This window comes from Chaetura pelagica, unplaced genomic scaffold (assembly GCF_000747805.2).
Source record: "Chaetura pelagica isolate M959 unplaced genomic scaffold, ChaPel_1.0 scaffold356, whole genome shotgun sequence".
NCBI lineage: Eukaryota > Metazoa > Chordata > Aves > Apodiformes > Apodidae > Chaetura > Chaetura pelagica.
The window spans coordinates 1,174,264-1,190,596 of NW_009953964.1; the positions used below are offsets into that span (position 1 = coordinate 1,174,264).

At 38.1% G+C, this 16,333-nt stretch overlaps 1 protein-coding gene across 1 annotated transcript in view; it reads right to left on the reverse strand.

Moving 5' to 3' along the window:
- TENM2 (teneurin transmembrane protein 2) overlaps nt 1–16,333 on the reverse strand; it is a 468,850-nt gene that overhangs the window by 2,388 nt on the left and 450,129 nt on the right. The window contains exons 23-28 of the mRNA XM_010001945.1: nt 13,074–13,249; nt 11,249–11,484; nt 6,672–6,968; nt 4,193–5,807; nt 1,153–1,283; nt 1–21 (exon numbers count right to left, since the gene is read on the reverse strand). Coding sequence (XP_010000247.1) covers nt 1–21; nt 1,153–1,283; nt 4,193–5,807; nt 6,672–6,968; nt 11,249–11,484; nt 13,074–13,249 — 2,476 coding nt within the window. The remainder of the gene's footprint in view (nt 22–1,152; nt 1,284–4,192; nt 5,808–6,671; nt 6,969–11,248; nt 11,485–13,073; nt 13,250–16,333) is intronic.

Sequence of the window (16,333 nt, forward strand, 5' to 3'; positions counted from 1 at the left end):
CTGCTGAACTCCTGTAATTAGCTGGGGAAAACAAAACACCAAAGATAAAGATCTGAAAATACTAATTTCAGAGACCAATATGAATCTTTGCTTTCTTAACAGAAAGTAATGCAGTGAAAACCTATATGCTATGGAAAGACCAACCTCCATTATCCACCCCTAAATTCCCATTCAGAATTAAGTAAATACTCATTTGCCTAATTGTTTTACTATCAGTAATACCAAATAAAATATTTCTCATTAATCATCCTTTGTAGCATATATGTACCACAAATCTCAATTTTGGCAAATTAGATGATGTTATAAGAATAAGTAAGACTCAGGTCTAGCACAATTTTAATTAGAGCCTAAACCAAACAGGCATTTCTGGACACTTTTGCCCTGAGATTTCAACCAGTATATACAACTAAAATGCTTTGGGCTCCAAAATACCAAGCAATTCCTGAAGAGAGGATTTAGATACTTAGATTACTTCAAAGCCTGTGAAAGCAGAGTATTTAGGTTTACATGACCATTTCACTTGTCTTACCACAAATACGAAGTAAGCCTGGCATAGACTTAGTTCAGAATTGACCTAGTACTCTTCTTAAGTTAACTAAATAGGCTGAACTTTATTATAAAGGTGGAAAGCATATACCATTTTCCAGCTTACCATGACAAATAAGAAAGAACATTGTAACTGAAATTAACTGGAGTAGGAAATCAAAGCCTCTCTGATAAGTGTCAGACAAAAAATGATGAGAAATCCTATTGCAGGGTAAGAAGTGGAAGCATTTCTTAGCAGTACAGCAAGTACCAACCTAAGTTTATTGCAATACGTATATTATTAGGATGGTTTTACCAAAGATACAACAGATGATAAATTACCCTGACAAAGTCTCCCTTTGTCACTGCTAATCAAGTTAATCGAGTTACAACTTGTTAATCAAGGAACAACTCAATAAAAGACAAACTAATGACACTGTAATTATGATAATAACAAAGGCTGGCAAGAAAGGCATATGTTCATTAGTATAAAATCTAGCTGTATTCACTTCTATTCTACACTGAAATAAATACTTGGCCTTCTGCTGTAACTACAGAAGAGCTGGTCATTCTGTTCATAGAGTGGGGCAAATTTATCAAGAAAAATAACTTCATATTTCTGCCTACCTGTCCATTTTCACATGCTTGACTCTCAGACAGCTCGTATGGTGGTGACACAAAGTACATTTTTGCTCTAGGAAAACCAGGAATAATGTTGCTAAGCTGAAATCCAAACATCACCAACCAGCTTTTGACATCTAAAAATCAAAAGTAAGCAGGCAAGTGAGAAATAAATGTGTATAACAAATACAAGAAATCAAACCATTTAGGAAATCCATCCTTGACCTTCTTAATTTCAGGTAGCAGCAGAACTCAATTTATTTTACATCATGGCATATACCACCTATTTAATTCTTCTTCCATTAACAGCACATGGATTATTACTTTACCGTATGCAACACTTGGCCCATCTCTGACACTTTCTGATGTGTCTCATGTAATCTATAAACTGTATTGTAAAACAATGTTTTATTAGGTTAGTACCCCTAAAAACATCTGCAAAGTCCTCTGTGAAAAATACACGTCTTTTCTTCTATGTCCTACTTCTAGTAGCTGTCATCAGGTCTCAGGAGGCTCTATTAAATGCAGTGAGAAGCTAGACTTGTAATTCAGATGTCTAAATTTAGGTACTATGAATATCCTCCCCATCCCTCCAGGCCCACTGTGGAACGGTAGGGGTTGCATGGGAGGGTAACAGCCTCAGGAAGTTCCAGCTCTGCTGCGTTTGACCAGTAAAGCTGTGACTTCACATCTAGTTGAAAAATGCTATGTAGCTAAATTAATAATGGTAATTCTCACTCAGCAAGTAATAAGAACTAATGATGTATGTTAGTTATCAAAATCATTTAGAAAAAAAATAAAAACCCATTACTCCATTTTATATTTCTGTTTCTCTTTTCTGGCTATCATGGAGCTCAGAAGCAGTGTGGGAGTATGGCCACTTCTCATTTGATTTGGACTTATGTTAATGACCATTTTTGTTTAAAATTCTCTCCTGTCTTTTCCAGTGGCCTTCTCTCCTCGTGGCCTGCTATGGCTCCTGCTGCTGCTACTGCCACTGCTTCCCATGAGCCAAACTCCACGTCTGAAAGGAGACAAGACTGTGGCACAGCAACTCTGGATGCGAGGGTCGCTGGCTGAATTCCAAGCACTCCAGGCAGGTGCCTACAGCAGGTAAGTGTGCAACAGGTTCTGCTTCCTGCCCTTAGACGTGCCCAGTGCTGGCAAAGCTCCTGCCTGTACTTAGAGATCTGGGATGTGCTCAGCCACAACATGGCACTCACTTGCTGGTGTAAAGCCTGTTTCCCCAAATTTTTTAGCAGAGGTACAGCATAAAAAGTGTAATACTTCCTGGTTGTGGGCATTCAACAGCACAAGTCTTCTTTTGTTAGTCGTTCTACACTAAAATAAGTAATAAAATATCCTGCTTCTATGAAGATATTTCTATGTATCTCCAATCACACAGTGCCAAACATATTCTTCCTCTAGCTTTGGACGGCACAGGGTTACTGCTCCTTTTTAACGCTTCAGGTTTTTTTATGGTATAATGATATCTCCTGAATAATTCACTTCAGCTGCCCTAATTCCACAGAAACAGAGGAGGATCTATATGTAAAGTAGTTACTATTTTGCTTAGGTAATGTGCTTTGCAGCACTGCACTTGCTACAGGAATTCCTTTTCAGCAAAAACTGTGACTAAAGCAGTGTCTGGGTTTAACAGTAAGGGTGGATTGGGGGGGTAAGGAAGTTTTGTTTGGTTGGTTGTTTGGTTTTTTTAAACTATGACAACCAAGGTGCCACCATCGCCACTTCTTGTGCAAAAAGTATCACCTATGACATATTTTTACAGATTGTGTGTTACACCAAATTGCAATATATCTTCCTAGATTTCATCCAGTGGATGGATAAATTGTGTTAATGCAATTGCAGAACCTAGCAAAATATCGTAAGTTGACACCAAAAATCTAAATCAAAGTGGTGGATGAAAATAGGACTTTTGTTGAAATTAGGACAACAGAATTTGATCCCAGGGTACTTCTGTCACCAATATTTTTACTCTATCTTCAAACTGCAAACTGGCTAGAGTAGAACCTGTGGTGTGTTACAGATGATTATGTCCCCAAGTACTAATGACACCTGCTATTTTATTGGAAGGATATGGAAAAATTTTCTTTGAAGGAAATGCACACTTTTCTTGAAATTAAAATTACTGCTAAAATTAAGATAGCTCCTTTTAAAAATGGTGTCACCACTCTAATTATTGTAATTGCATATTCAATTTTGAAAAAAAGCTTTTCCTGAAGACATATTAATTACCTTTCTTTCTAGAAATTGCCAGCAGCTAGTTCAAATACTGTGTGATCTTGCTAAGTGAAAAATTATTACTAATTACAAAGAGGTTACAAGTTTTACACAAATCTAACATACACAAGCAAAACTATTGTTTCTCTTTCTCTGCTCTATTCATTCAATACAATTTCTTAAATCTTTAAGGAGAAAACAATTTTTAAAAAATCTAGATTATTTTTTTAAAGACTACAGACTGTTTGCATATTAAAAGTGAAATGGGAAAATGAGGTTTAATTAAATCCATTTTCGGTGTTAATTCATAATGTGCCTATGGGCTCCGTCAGCAGTTAATTTTGAAAGTAGCCCTGAAGGGAAGAGATGCTGAGCAGTTCTAGTTCCTGATTCTGCAACTAACCTGCTAAAGATTCTTGTAGGTGACTTTTCTTTACATAAAATCAGAATGAACACATCTCCATACAGTACGAGTTCAACAGGAGGAGCACTATGGCTGTGCTGAAATTAAGTATTTACATGGGTTTTTTGGTTGGTTTTTTGTGTGTGTGGTTTTTTTTTTTTGGGGGGGGGCGGGGGGAGGTTCCTCCTCATAATTCATCGTGGCTTCTCATTTAGCACTCTTCATTTGGGGAGCAGCAGTATCAAAGATTCAGGACTAGCCATCCCTTTTCATAACACAAGATGGAAAATGGCTCAACCTTGATGGGAGAATTCAGGGATGACTAAGTTAGGAGAAGTCTTGACTCCTTTTCCCAAATCAGCTTCCAAACCACAATTTGTAAGAAATGTAGTTAAGTCTCACCTGTTACATAATTCTTTAGATCCAGTTCATTGCTGAGAGGGTTGTTACTCTTGAACATGTACAGATTGAAAGGAGCAGGTTCTTTACCAATGTTTTTCCACATGGTGTAATCAGGAGATGTCCAGCGTCCAGCCAGGACATCATAGTCCCTTTGGGTAAAATGGACAAGTTTGGTTAAAGGATCATACAGCCCTCCATGGAAACCAATAACCAGCTGGAAATCAGGGTTAGAGTCGTAATAAATCTCCCCATATGCTGTGTACTGAAGCTGTTTGATCATGAGGCCGTTGATGCTGAACACAGCCAGTGGAGTGCCTGTGTTATCAGAAGCGACATAATACTCTTCCCCACTGCTACTCTCCATTGCAAAGAGGTGGCCTTGCAGGTCATAGTACAAAGAGGTGATTTCTGAATTGGAATGATTGTAGACGTGAGTCACCCTCGTTGGATTGTGAAGATCAGCGTAGAAGTACTGTAGATGATGCCCCAGGTTAGTCTTACAGGAGGCCCTTCGGCCAAGTCCATCATAACGGTACTGAACACTCCACCCATTCGCTTTGTTGTAAGCTCTTGTTAAGAGTCCTTTGGAGTTGTAGTCAAATACATCTGAGCCCCGCTGACACAGAAATCCATCATCATCAATTTTGTATGGTATGTCACCTAAGCGTGTAATCCTGTCCCTGAGGTCATAGCGCAGAGGCATCAATCGGACGCTGTTCCCAGGGTTCAGGAGATGAAGGTTTCCATTCAGATCGTAACTGTAACGCCAGGTTGGCCTGTCATTTACTGCCACGCTTTGCAGTTGCCCATCTCCATCATAATCATAGGTGTACTTTGTTGTGTTGGCATATGGACCAAGCTTCAGTTCTCTCTTGGTTACCCTCCCCATGCTGTCATACTGCACAGTCATCCAGTACATCAGGGATCTGAACATTTCATACTGAACTTCTTTAATGCGCCCATGGGTATCAAAGTGCTTACTCAGTGTCATAACTGCTGTAGTAATAATTTGATTTATATCATAATAAATAACTCCAAATTTGCCAAAATGCTCAACTTTGCCAGAAATCTCATCGTAACGGTACAGATCAACTGGAAGAGGTGTCTCACTGATTATGGGTTTGATGCTTGCAATTCGAAAGCTGTTATCATGATATGTATAATCAAACCTTGCATTGACCATGCCTTCTTCAGAGAACCTGTAGATCTGTTTGTCAACCAGAGGACCAATTTTACGGTAGCGGATTGTACAAGAAAATCCTCCACTTTGCAAATTCACCATTTTTAGGACACCTGTAGTTTCGTCATAGCCAAAAGTAACCGCAGTGCTGTCATAAACTATTTCTGATAATTTGGATAGCTTTCCATACTTGTAGAAGACTTGTCGTCCAGTACCTAAAAATGATGTTTTCAAAATCCTGCCATCATCACTGTAATCAAAAATCACAGATGCGTTGCTTTCAGGAGGGTTATAAATATTTCTGATGTAACCAATAGAGGTGTGGGTTGACATGCTGTGCCGGGCTACGCTCGGCATGGTGACAGCATGAAGTCGGTCTGAAGAATCATACTCAAAGATGTACTGTCGTTGGCTCTGAAGCAGTAGTACCATTGACTACAGGGACAATAATTAACACACAGTTACTAGCAGCATGTGACCTCTGAGAGGGCATTAAAGAAAAGTTTACTGAAGAAGCAATAATGTTACATGAATAACAAGGAAATTAGGTCTATTTGTTCAGGGTACAAAGCTGCTCAGGAATATTGTCAGCTTGTCAGATGAGAGGATCTGTTACTTGGAAATGAATAGGCTGACACTTTAGAGAAAGTGTAGGCTAGCAAATTATTAGCCACCTTCCCTTCAGTAGGATTTTTATTTTCTTTTTCTGAGGGACATAGAGGAGTTAGATAAATGACTTGATTTATCTTTCTGCTAGAAGTTGCAATTCACTGTGAAATACGTGAGAAATTAAGCAGAGAACATCGGCTCTGGCCTGTTTAAAAAAACAGCCTCAAAGAACGGAAGGGGAAAATAATATTTAAGATGCTTTTATGACTTAAATTTTTAAATTAGGCTATAAAAAAAGCATTGCCATATTTTCAATTAACAAATAATGATTAGAGATTTATTACCTGTTTCTACCTGAACCTTCTGTCAGGTTTAGCCATGCATTTTTGTTCTTAATTAAGCACAATTCATTGTGTTAGTTTATGCCATTATAAGGCAGCCTAACTACTTTCAGGAACATACCAAAAGCCAAACCATGACCAAAGTATTTCCCATTAAAAATTGGTCAAATTCAGTTAACCTGTTGAAAAATAAGGAATTTTGAGATAAGGTGCAAAAGGTTCTTAGCAGCTGGGACACATCAAATTGTAGATAATTTTGTGTGCATCTTACATACAGAGCTTAAAATGAAGCTGAATAGCACTTTATCACTCTGTAGCTAAGGTCAAAAGGTAAAAGAACATCACCTACCTTTTCCAGGTAGGTGTAGCTCCAGACTTTCCCATCTGCAAACATGCGGGATATGATCCTGCCTTGCTTATCAATATCTGTCCTTTCACTCATGGCCCCGCGCTGGAGCCCGGCCAGGCGCCCGTTGAAGAAGTAAGACACGTTGACAGCAGCCAGGCCACTGCTGGGCAGCCACAGGAAAGGCCGTCCCAGCTGGTCGTAAATGATCCTCAGTGTGAATTTACGGTGATCATCATAGATTTTTTCTGTGCGTATGTTCCGGTCGTAATCAATGGAGAGTAAATTCCTTCCATGCACCTGTGGAATGAAGAAAAGCTGCACTCAGTGAGCAGTGGGCACTAGGCCTCTAGGGGATCTTCCATGTGAAAATCACATGTACAACACAGAACTTGATTTCCCCACATTTTGAACAAGTGTAGGATGTCTTCCTGTTAACTGGCTTTTGCTTTCTACTTTTCAGTATATTCAAATGTGTAATTGTGAGTGCTTTCCTGGGACATATCCCATCTCCCTGCAACACAGGAGCTGTAATCTTAGAGAAAAAGGCTTCCCTCATCTGTCAGGACAGACAGACATACTGATCACCCAGGTCTTAAAGTGCAGAGTATTAGCACTTAGAGAAACATATTATTTTGCATAGAAGCAGTTTTTATACTTCTGCCATCAGTATTTCTTAGCCTTTTTCCCCTACAACTCTCAAGAACAACAGAAGAAATTATAATTTTCTGTCTTCATTGAGTTTTAGTGACTCAGGTTCTGTAACTGCAACACTCTAATTATGAACTCATTCACTTAATGTTTTCTTCATTCACTTTCCAAATATTCAGTAGTCCCCCAGCAACCTAATCACTTGGGATGGGTTTAATTTCTTCTCATTAAAAATCCCGATCCTATATGCTGGGAAAGATGGACTTGTAGATTTGTGAAAAAGAAGTGCTAAATAATTGGGTTAAATATTTTTCTTTTTTTTTCCAGTTACAATTTTTGAAGTACAGCATAAAGTGTTTCAGTCCCAGATGTATTTTTTTTCTTTTCTAATAAAAGAGCAAAACAGAGACAAAGGAGTGTGGGAATGCCAAACGGATGGGCTTCTAGTGCTATAGTGAGAGATACAGGAATATATTCACTGGAGGCAAAGCCACAGATTTCAGGCTAATGCTCTAATCTGATAAAGCCTCTTAAGTAATTTAACTGTAGATGCATCATTAATAAAGAAGAAGTCTTTAAATTAGATATAATTTGAGAGCAATGACTACTTGAAAAGTATTCATCGGTTTCTGGGGAATTTGTTCTTCAGCTTATATTTTACAGTAGCTTTGATTAAGCAACATTTTCTCTTATCCAAAATTAAACCGCACATCAAACAATATGTAAATTAACCTGGAGCCTTTCTTGAGGACATGAAAGTTGTTCTGAGATATTTCCACTGGCAGGGGTAAACACAATTCCCAACCCAACCAACTCCGTAGAAATTCAGTTATACAGAAAGCAAATTTAAAATTAATATGATTTTGTGTTTGTAAAGAAGTAATTATTTCAAATTATCGCTCATTATCTTAATTTTTTCCATTAATAAAATTTAGCTCTTTAACAGTTTGCATTTCCTCAGTGGGCAATCATCAGAAAAAGCTCTTTTCTGTAAGTTTCCTGAAGGTTATCCCAGCAACAACTTTTCCAGCAACTCAAAGAAAATATAGGATTTTTAAAACACCTTGGCAAAACAAATAATACTCTACTCTCCTATTGTATTGGAAACAAAGCCAAACTCAACCTCAGTACTTTCTCAGCTTGTTTACTGTACTATGTAAATGTAGGATCAATCCTGGTGACAGAGACCTAACAAACCCTCTCCTTGTGGGATGAAAGTGTGTCCTGGTCTGAGGCAGGATAAAACACTCCTTCACAGAGCTCTTTTGGAAGTAGAAGAGAGCTTTCACTTCTCAAAAACATGTAGCTATGGTATTAAAAGGTTAGTCTGTGACTGAAAGAACCCGGTTTCTTGTCAACAGCCAGATATTGTAAAAAGAAAAACAAAAGGAAAGTATTTTTAAAAAATATTTTAGCTTTTTTTTTTGCTTTTTGCTTTTTTATGTTTTTGTTTTGTTTTTTAAAATTATTAAGTTTCATAAAGCAGTTGGGATTGCTGAGGTTTCCTCACCCCATTACAGTAACTGCAGCTGTAATCTGCACATGGGAAAGTCTGACTCCAGGTATTCTCCCTTATCTCAAAACCATTATAAAGGTTATTAGTTTTTTTGCCATATAAAACTAAAGTATTAGTGGTTTTTAAATGATTACACACAAGAGCTCTGCACACACAAAAACAACACTTGGCAAATAAAGAAGCACCTCTGCTTGGATAATTGAAGAACTTCACTTTGATTGGTAAAGTAAGCAAAATCAGGGAGTGTAATTGTAGTGTCATATTAATTATATAGAAACCCAAATGAAATTACTGACTCCTACTCGTCCTGGTAACTCTAATAACACTATTACAAGTATCATGGCTAAAGCTTTCTGTTTTGCTCCACTGCCTACATGCACAGTGGGTTTTTCCCTTGGCTGCTGCTGACCAAGTGGCTGTAGGGATGAACACTTTGTGCCTTGGGTAAAGGTCTTGCAGCAAAAAAATCACTTATATGTTGCTGAACTATAACAAAAACTCTTCAGAGGGAATCTTACCAACACCTTACCTGAAACTACTGCAAGACACTGAACGTGTGGGCATAAAATAGTAGTGGACAGTAAGTGAGATAATAATCAAGGTGAAGTGCAGGTCTATCTTCCTGGGTTTAATGAAGTCTGCCTAGGCTTTTGCAGGGCCCAGGCGTGCAGCTGCCATGTGCCTACAGCATGGGTGAGCAGAGCTGGGGGCACAGGTAAGCAGCACTACCTGAAAAAAAGGTGTATCACAGATAACAATAATCCCTTTTGGTCATTCCTGATCCTGAATTGGGATTCAGGAGCTGGCTCCACACGCCCTCTCACTGGTTGTGTCAGTTCCACAGTGGTGCCCCCTGCTCTGTGCCAGGACGTGCCACAGCTGTCCCAGCTGCCACAGCCTCCCTTGCCTGCCACCTGCTCCCTGCAGTGTTCCAACACACTTGCTCTATTTCATTCACTGAACAATTTATAAGTATGAATTAGAATAAATGAGATGCAAAGAAATTCTATGCTTTCTCCCTCATTTTCAAATTTAATTTTCAGTCCACTCAACCTGTTATAATCTTATAGTGATTTTCATTTAAAAGAGCTAAATGGATATGTGATGATTGTTACAGGAACTAACACTAGACAATTAAATGTTGAGGTGTTGCTAGATAAAGCAGTGTTTTGATTTGCAGAAACACAATGCAAGAAAAGCCATCTCAGGCAAGGTTTCAGCTCTGAGATGTGTTTAACTTCAGCTAATTATCATGAGTACCTCTATTAAATTTTTAGTATTGAGAGTTAAGATTACAGCAATTTCATTTCAGGGTCCTATTTATTTTTATTTTGAACACCTAGTCAAAATGCAGAGCTGATCTATTTTCTACTTACAATCAACTTCTGCAGGTCAACACATCAAAAATCAATTACACAGCCATGAAATGTAGTCATTAAGGATTAGCTGTTAATCTCATTCCATTTTTTGTCTAACCTTATCCCTGTGCCCAATAGGTGCATTTGGAGGATTTGTGAGAATAACGAAAGACTTGTTAATTCAACACTGTGAATTAGATGTTAAGCAACAGGAAAATACCGAAGTTTAACATCCCAGTCTTACTATTTTTTTGTAAATTACTACATAATTGTTTGCATATATAACATTTAATGCATCATCATGAACACATAGAACTGTATGTCATGTCCAATGATGTTGAAAGAATTATTGAAAGAACCAGGACTTGATCAGTGCTACATTTGTTTTCTGCCCCGGATTTCAAAGCCTTTCCAAAACTGTAAAAAAAAGCAGCCAGTGACAGTTCAGATAGCTAAGGAGTGAAAAACAGGGCAGCTAAGCACAGAGTGGGATTAATCCAGCTGCAGCAGATCTTGAATTAGGCAGGGGATGGATTACACGACCTGAGTGTCTTTTTTATCCTATGTTTATGACTTGGTAATTATGGCAATTATTTTCCAATCATGCCATTTGGGAAAGGGAATAAACACAATCTGCCTGTCTCAATGAATCTGTAGGGAGATTTTACAGAAGCACAATGTAACTGCTCAAACTGTAATTGTGTTTGCTCCCCAGGACTAACTGGGGTAAGTGTGCCATAGCATTTTTGCAAATGGTGAGTGGCTAGATTCCCCCCAGCCACCAGCTTCAGAAGCAGAGTGACCTGCAGCAATATTCTGGGTATTTTTACCAACCTCTTTTGGAATACTTTTTGTAATGAAGCTTCTATAGCTGATTGCAGCAGATGATCCCATGCAGTTAACTGACCTCTCAAATACAGACTGTCATACCGCAGACAATCCCAGAGTTAAACATTTTTAACAAGCAAAAATAGGAAAGAGATATCCTCCAAAACGGAAAATTAATTTTCTGCCCACAGAAGAAAAGATCATTATTGTAATGACAACCTACTTACCCTGAGCTTTCTTCCAAACACAGTCACTTTGCCTTTAATCTGTTCCTTCCTCAGACGCCATTCAATTGAGTTTAAACCATTTTCCATTGGTAGAGAAATATTACATCGTCCTATGGTGGGAGTCACAGTCCCAGCCAGGACATGAGGCTCGCTGTGAAAGCTAATGCTCATGCCATTGGCATACATCACTCTCAAAGTACCATTATTACAGAGCTGGTAGCTGTTCCTCACTTGATCTACAGCAATGATAAAAAGAAAATAATTTAGCTACTCCAGTCATGAAGAAAACATATAGCTTAATTTGATTGGTTTTTTTATTGCACTCCTGTTGATGTTAAATGAAGTCAGCCTGCAATTACCATTTACATGGTACTATGGTGGAAATTACAGATGTTACTGATTCATGTAAAGAACAGTAGTGTAACAGTGAGCCTGCAGAGAAATACTGTGTTTATTTCATTATGTTTTCCCTTCGGTTGCAATTGTGAATCAAACCGCACAGTGATATGTGTTCAACCACGTAATTTATTTCTAATATGAACAAAAACTCCTGAAAACTGAACTGCTGGATAAACAACAAACAATTAAACTCCAGGACAAAAAGAAAAAAAAAAAAAGGGAAAATAAAGACTGCTGGACTCCTCATGAGTGGGAAGGAGTACACATCTCTCTCCCTCCGTTTAAAAACCATCTCCAAGCAGAGGCTTTGTACAGAATTCCAGTTTGGCTCTAAATCCTCCAGGTGTGAGGCTCCAGCAATGCAAGCTGGCAGCTGCAGTCCTTCACTTCCCTGCCTTCCTGCCACCCCACCAGAAGAGCACCAGACTGATGTACACACCTGACCTTTTGGCTGTCGGAGAAGAGTTATAAAAATAATCCCATACTTGTATGGCTGAGCTGTTTTCCAGCTCTTTAACACAGCAAAGTCCATTCTCAGCCAGGATGGAGAACCATAGTGCAACTGTCACCAAAGCATCAATACTGGTCTGACAGAAGGACAGCAGCTACATAATAAATCATCTGGTATAAGCGAAGTACAGTCTTTGTAACCAGACATGTCATGGTGCAATAGCCTATAAACCTTGACATTTATGTCAGGAGAATACTATTGTTTGATGATGGCATTCTTATTCCAGTGACATATCTTAATTAAAAAACCCTCGCCACCCAACAAATTCCTTTCAGTCTATCTTTGATAACTGTTTTTGCTTCATCAGATAATACAAACATTTACACAAGCATTTAACCCCTTTGTTGCTGATGTCTCCTGCTATCCCTGGTCTGTAACACTTCTCAGAAGCACTAACTATGGCACAAGATCATCCTCTGCCTTGGCTGGTCTACATTTTATTTAATGGTGGTGTGTCAATTTGGAAGATTTCATTTCTATTATTAGAAAGCTACCTGAGCCTCTCTCTCCGCAAGGATTTCTCCAACATTCTGCAGTCAAACTGCATCTCTGTGGCACTGAAGTCAGAACAAATTTTGTAGTGAAGTACAGAGAAATGTGAGTGGGTAAAGTGAACCTGACCCAAGAGGTATATGCGAGTGGGTAAAGTGAACCTGACCCAAGAGGTAACGGCAGGACTCACTTACACCAGCAGATAATGATCATATATATTTGTCACAAAGTATGATTGTGAAGTGTCTCTTACCTGTCCAGAAGACCTGTCATTTTAGGAATGAGCCTTATGGGAATTTTTCTTGCAAACCTGATACTTTTTGCCCCTGCTCATGAGCATACTAATGACACAAATCTTTTGTGAATTGCTTTCTCAAGGCATGTGTGTGGTTAGGAGATGTGCTGAGAGGTGTGCTTTGGTACCTTGAACAACTGTATAGGAAGCCTCCACAGAGGAGAGATTTGTGATGACCGTGACATCATCATCCCGATTAGAATTCTCAATGTCGATGGTAATGGACTTTTCCATCTCTCGATGAAGACTAGTTACCACTCCAGTGGGACGTGTTACATTGGTCAGACGCCCTTCATGATCATAGCTAATAGAAAAGTTAGTGAGAGCAAAAAAGCATGAGGATATATGTTCATTTCAATACCCAATGTATTAATAATGCACCAAATCTGTGCGAAAAACCCAGAATGAAACAGATTTTCAAGAACATCCTGGCCATAGCTACTTCTCTGTTCTTGAAAGAGACTATAATGATGAAATAATTTTTAGTGATGCTGATCTCAGCTGCGTGAGTGTAAATCCAGGCTAACATCTGTTAAATTATTAAATTATTACAGATATACAGAGTGATATTTGGCTCAAACAACTAGAATTAGTAAATTATAATTTATCTATAATATAGAGTTATATGTATATATAAATTTATATAATATATAAATATAACAGTTGCATTTTGCTCTAAGGAACTGGACTTAAGATGGATACTACAATATACAATTGCATACACTGCACATTTGCAATTGAATACCTAGTGGAAACTACTAAGTATGGTTTTAAGTGACATATCAAGGAATAACCTTGCCATAAGACATTAAAAAAAGACATCAGCTTGAGAACATAACTTCATTTACATTTTATCTGTGGTACTGAACTGCATTTTTGGGTCATTCTTTTGGGTCATTAAGAAGAATGATGAGAAGTTAAAGCACAGGATAGGTTGGAGTTGCACAAAGGGCAGCAGCCAGGACTCAGAATATACCTTTGAAGATGAATTAAATGCTCCAGAGGCATAAAGATTTAAGGAAAAAGAAAAAAGGCTCTCCAGGAGTTTCTTGAGTTAAATTTATTTAGAGGTATAAAGCCTGAGGAGAGGGGAAAAAAGGAATACTGCCTGAAATGACATCATCCTGTTTCTCCCTTTCCTTTAGTATGCTATATTTGTGTACATATGTATGCTAAAGAAGCAATCCCTGGGATCTTAAGGGCAAGAAATGGGGACCTGAAAAAAACCAGTATTCCGGTCTGGCACTCTGCTTGCTGCAGTTCTCTACTTGTGCAAGAGTCTCTCACCCAGCGGCTACTAAAGCACACATACTTCTAAACAGCAGAAAGGCAAGAAAAAATGTCCTGTGTAGATAAAGGGAAAAGTTTAGGTAGAGATTGAAACCAACTGGTCATCCTTCGAATGTAGAAATCCAGGGAGCGGGAAGCCTGGAAGAGAACTGGTAAATCCATTGCACTGCCTGAGAGTAACAGAAGAGAAGAGGAGCACATTTAGTATCTTGGAGTTAGCAGAGTTCTTTGGGCATCGTGGTTAGCTGCAATGATGAAAAACAATCAGTGCTTCCAACATGACTTTTTACAATTAAAGCATTCAGAAACCTCAGAGTAGGCCACCTGAACTGTACAGCATATTCTCAAAATCAATACACAGACTGGCTCCTCAGTTAATACAAAATATGCCTTTCCAATCCATTGCAAATGGTTGCACCCGTTCAACTGAATATTGGGGAGGAAGGAAAGAAAGGACCTGTGGAGCAACAAGCCTTACCAGAACCAACGGAAGGATTAAGCAAAGAAGCAAGTCAATAAAACAAAGCGTCATGCGACCTAAAAGGGACCAATAATATATTGTGTTCATTTAAGCAGTTCAGGATTAAATAAAGATAAAGCAGCATGATTCTTCTTAACAAAAGTCACAAATTTCTACCTATATATATATTTACCATATCAACAAGATATTGTATAAAAGATAATATGTTGAGATACTCTGTGAAAGGGGGTTTGGTTAAGTCTATATAAAGGTTTTCACAAGAGAATATTTAAAAAGGTACAAAAGAGGGAAGAGCTTGATCCAGCAAGCATCCATCTAGCAAGGAAAAGCAAAAAGTACAAAAAATGGACCATTTCAAAAATCTCAAATGTTAATAATAAGGAGATACACCCTAAGAGTCTGTATGTGGACTACTTTGCTGTGTTCAGTGACTAGTGGAGTGATGAAGAGAATACTGAGGTGTCAGATACTACAGAAGAGACAATGTTATTTAGGACAAACTAAGAAAGTCTATGAGTGGGTTCAGTGTGACTATGCAGAGCTTGGTGAATAGCCAGAAAAATGGTTGGCGAAATTCCCCATCAGCAAGTATATTTTAGGCAATGCAAATGAGACATTAATTTAAACCATTCATGTTGCTGGGTCTTTAATTAACCCGGGAAAAATTAGTGGGATTGCTGTGGGCTACTCCCTGAGAAGCTCCATTCAGAGTACAAGGGCAGTATAAAAAGTAAATATGGATGAGGATGTTCACAGATTGAAACAGAAAATTAAAATATTCGACTGCTATTTCTAGAAATCAATGTTTTGCCCCATGCTGTGGGGTGTATTTCCCACTGCTGGCCACAATATTTGAAGTCAGCAATGGCAGAGATAAAAAGGGTTTATAAGCAAGTGATGGACACATTTAAAGTGATTCATACAAAAATACTCTGTATGAATATCTGCAGACAATTTAGTTTATGAGCTACATATAATTTAAAAAATCACTACTTAAATGATATAAACACACTGCAATACCAATGTATCAAGAAGGCATTTCTACATTACCCATTGCATCAATAAAATCCTACTAAAAATACATTCAAGGTAAATAATTTTAAATTCATAAACTTAGGTACTACAAAGTTTAGAAGTTACTGAGGGGTTTTAAAAAAATATTTGTATTATGTGAGAGCAAGTGCTTAGTACAATACAACACTGAGATATTTATCTGAATAATAATAAATAATAAGGATATATAAGAGTTAAATTTCTATAAATCTTTCTTTTTTGTGACATGAACCTGGGTCTAATTAGGTTAAAAATTTTGAAATGGAAAATATACTAATTGACGTGGGACTTCTTGGTTGGGACTTCTTCAGAAGCAGCCAATACATATCACAGTCCATGATAACAGTATTAGGCTAGATGAATCAGATCTGCTCAGGCAATCTTTTTATCTTCAAATGAAGTGGGTTCTGGATACACTAAAATTCCTGAGCTTTTGTTACTGACTTCATTTAGAGTAAGGCTTAATCCCAAGTTTTTTCTACTAATAAAAATTCAAGGGGAGAGAGCCTTTTTGAACACCAGTATCTTAAAACCCCAGCCCACTACTAGCCCACTAACATATTG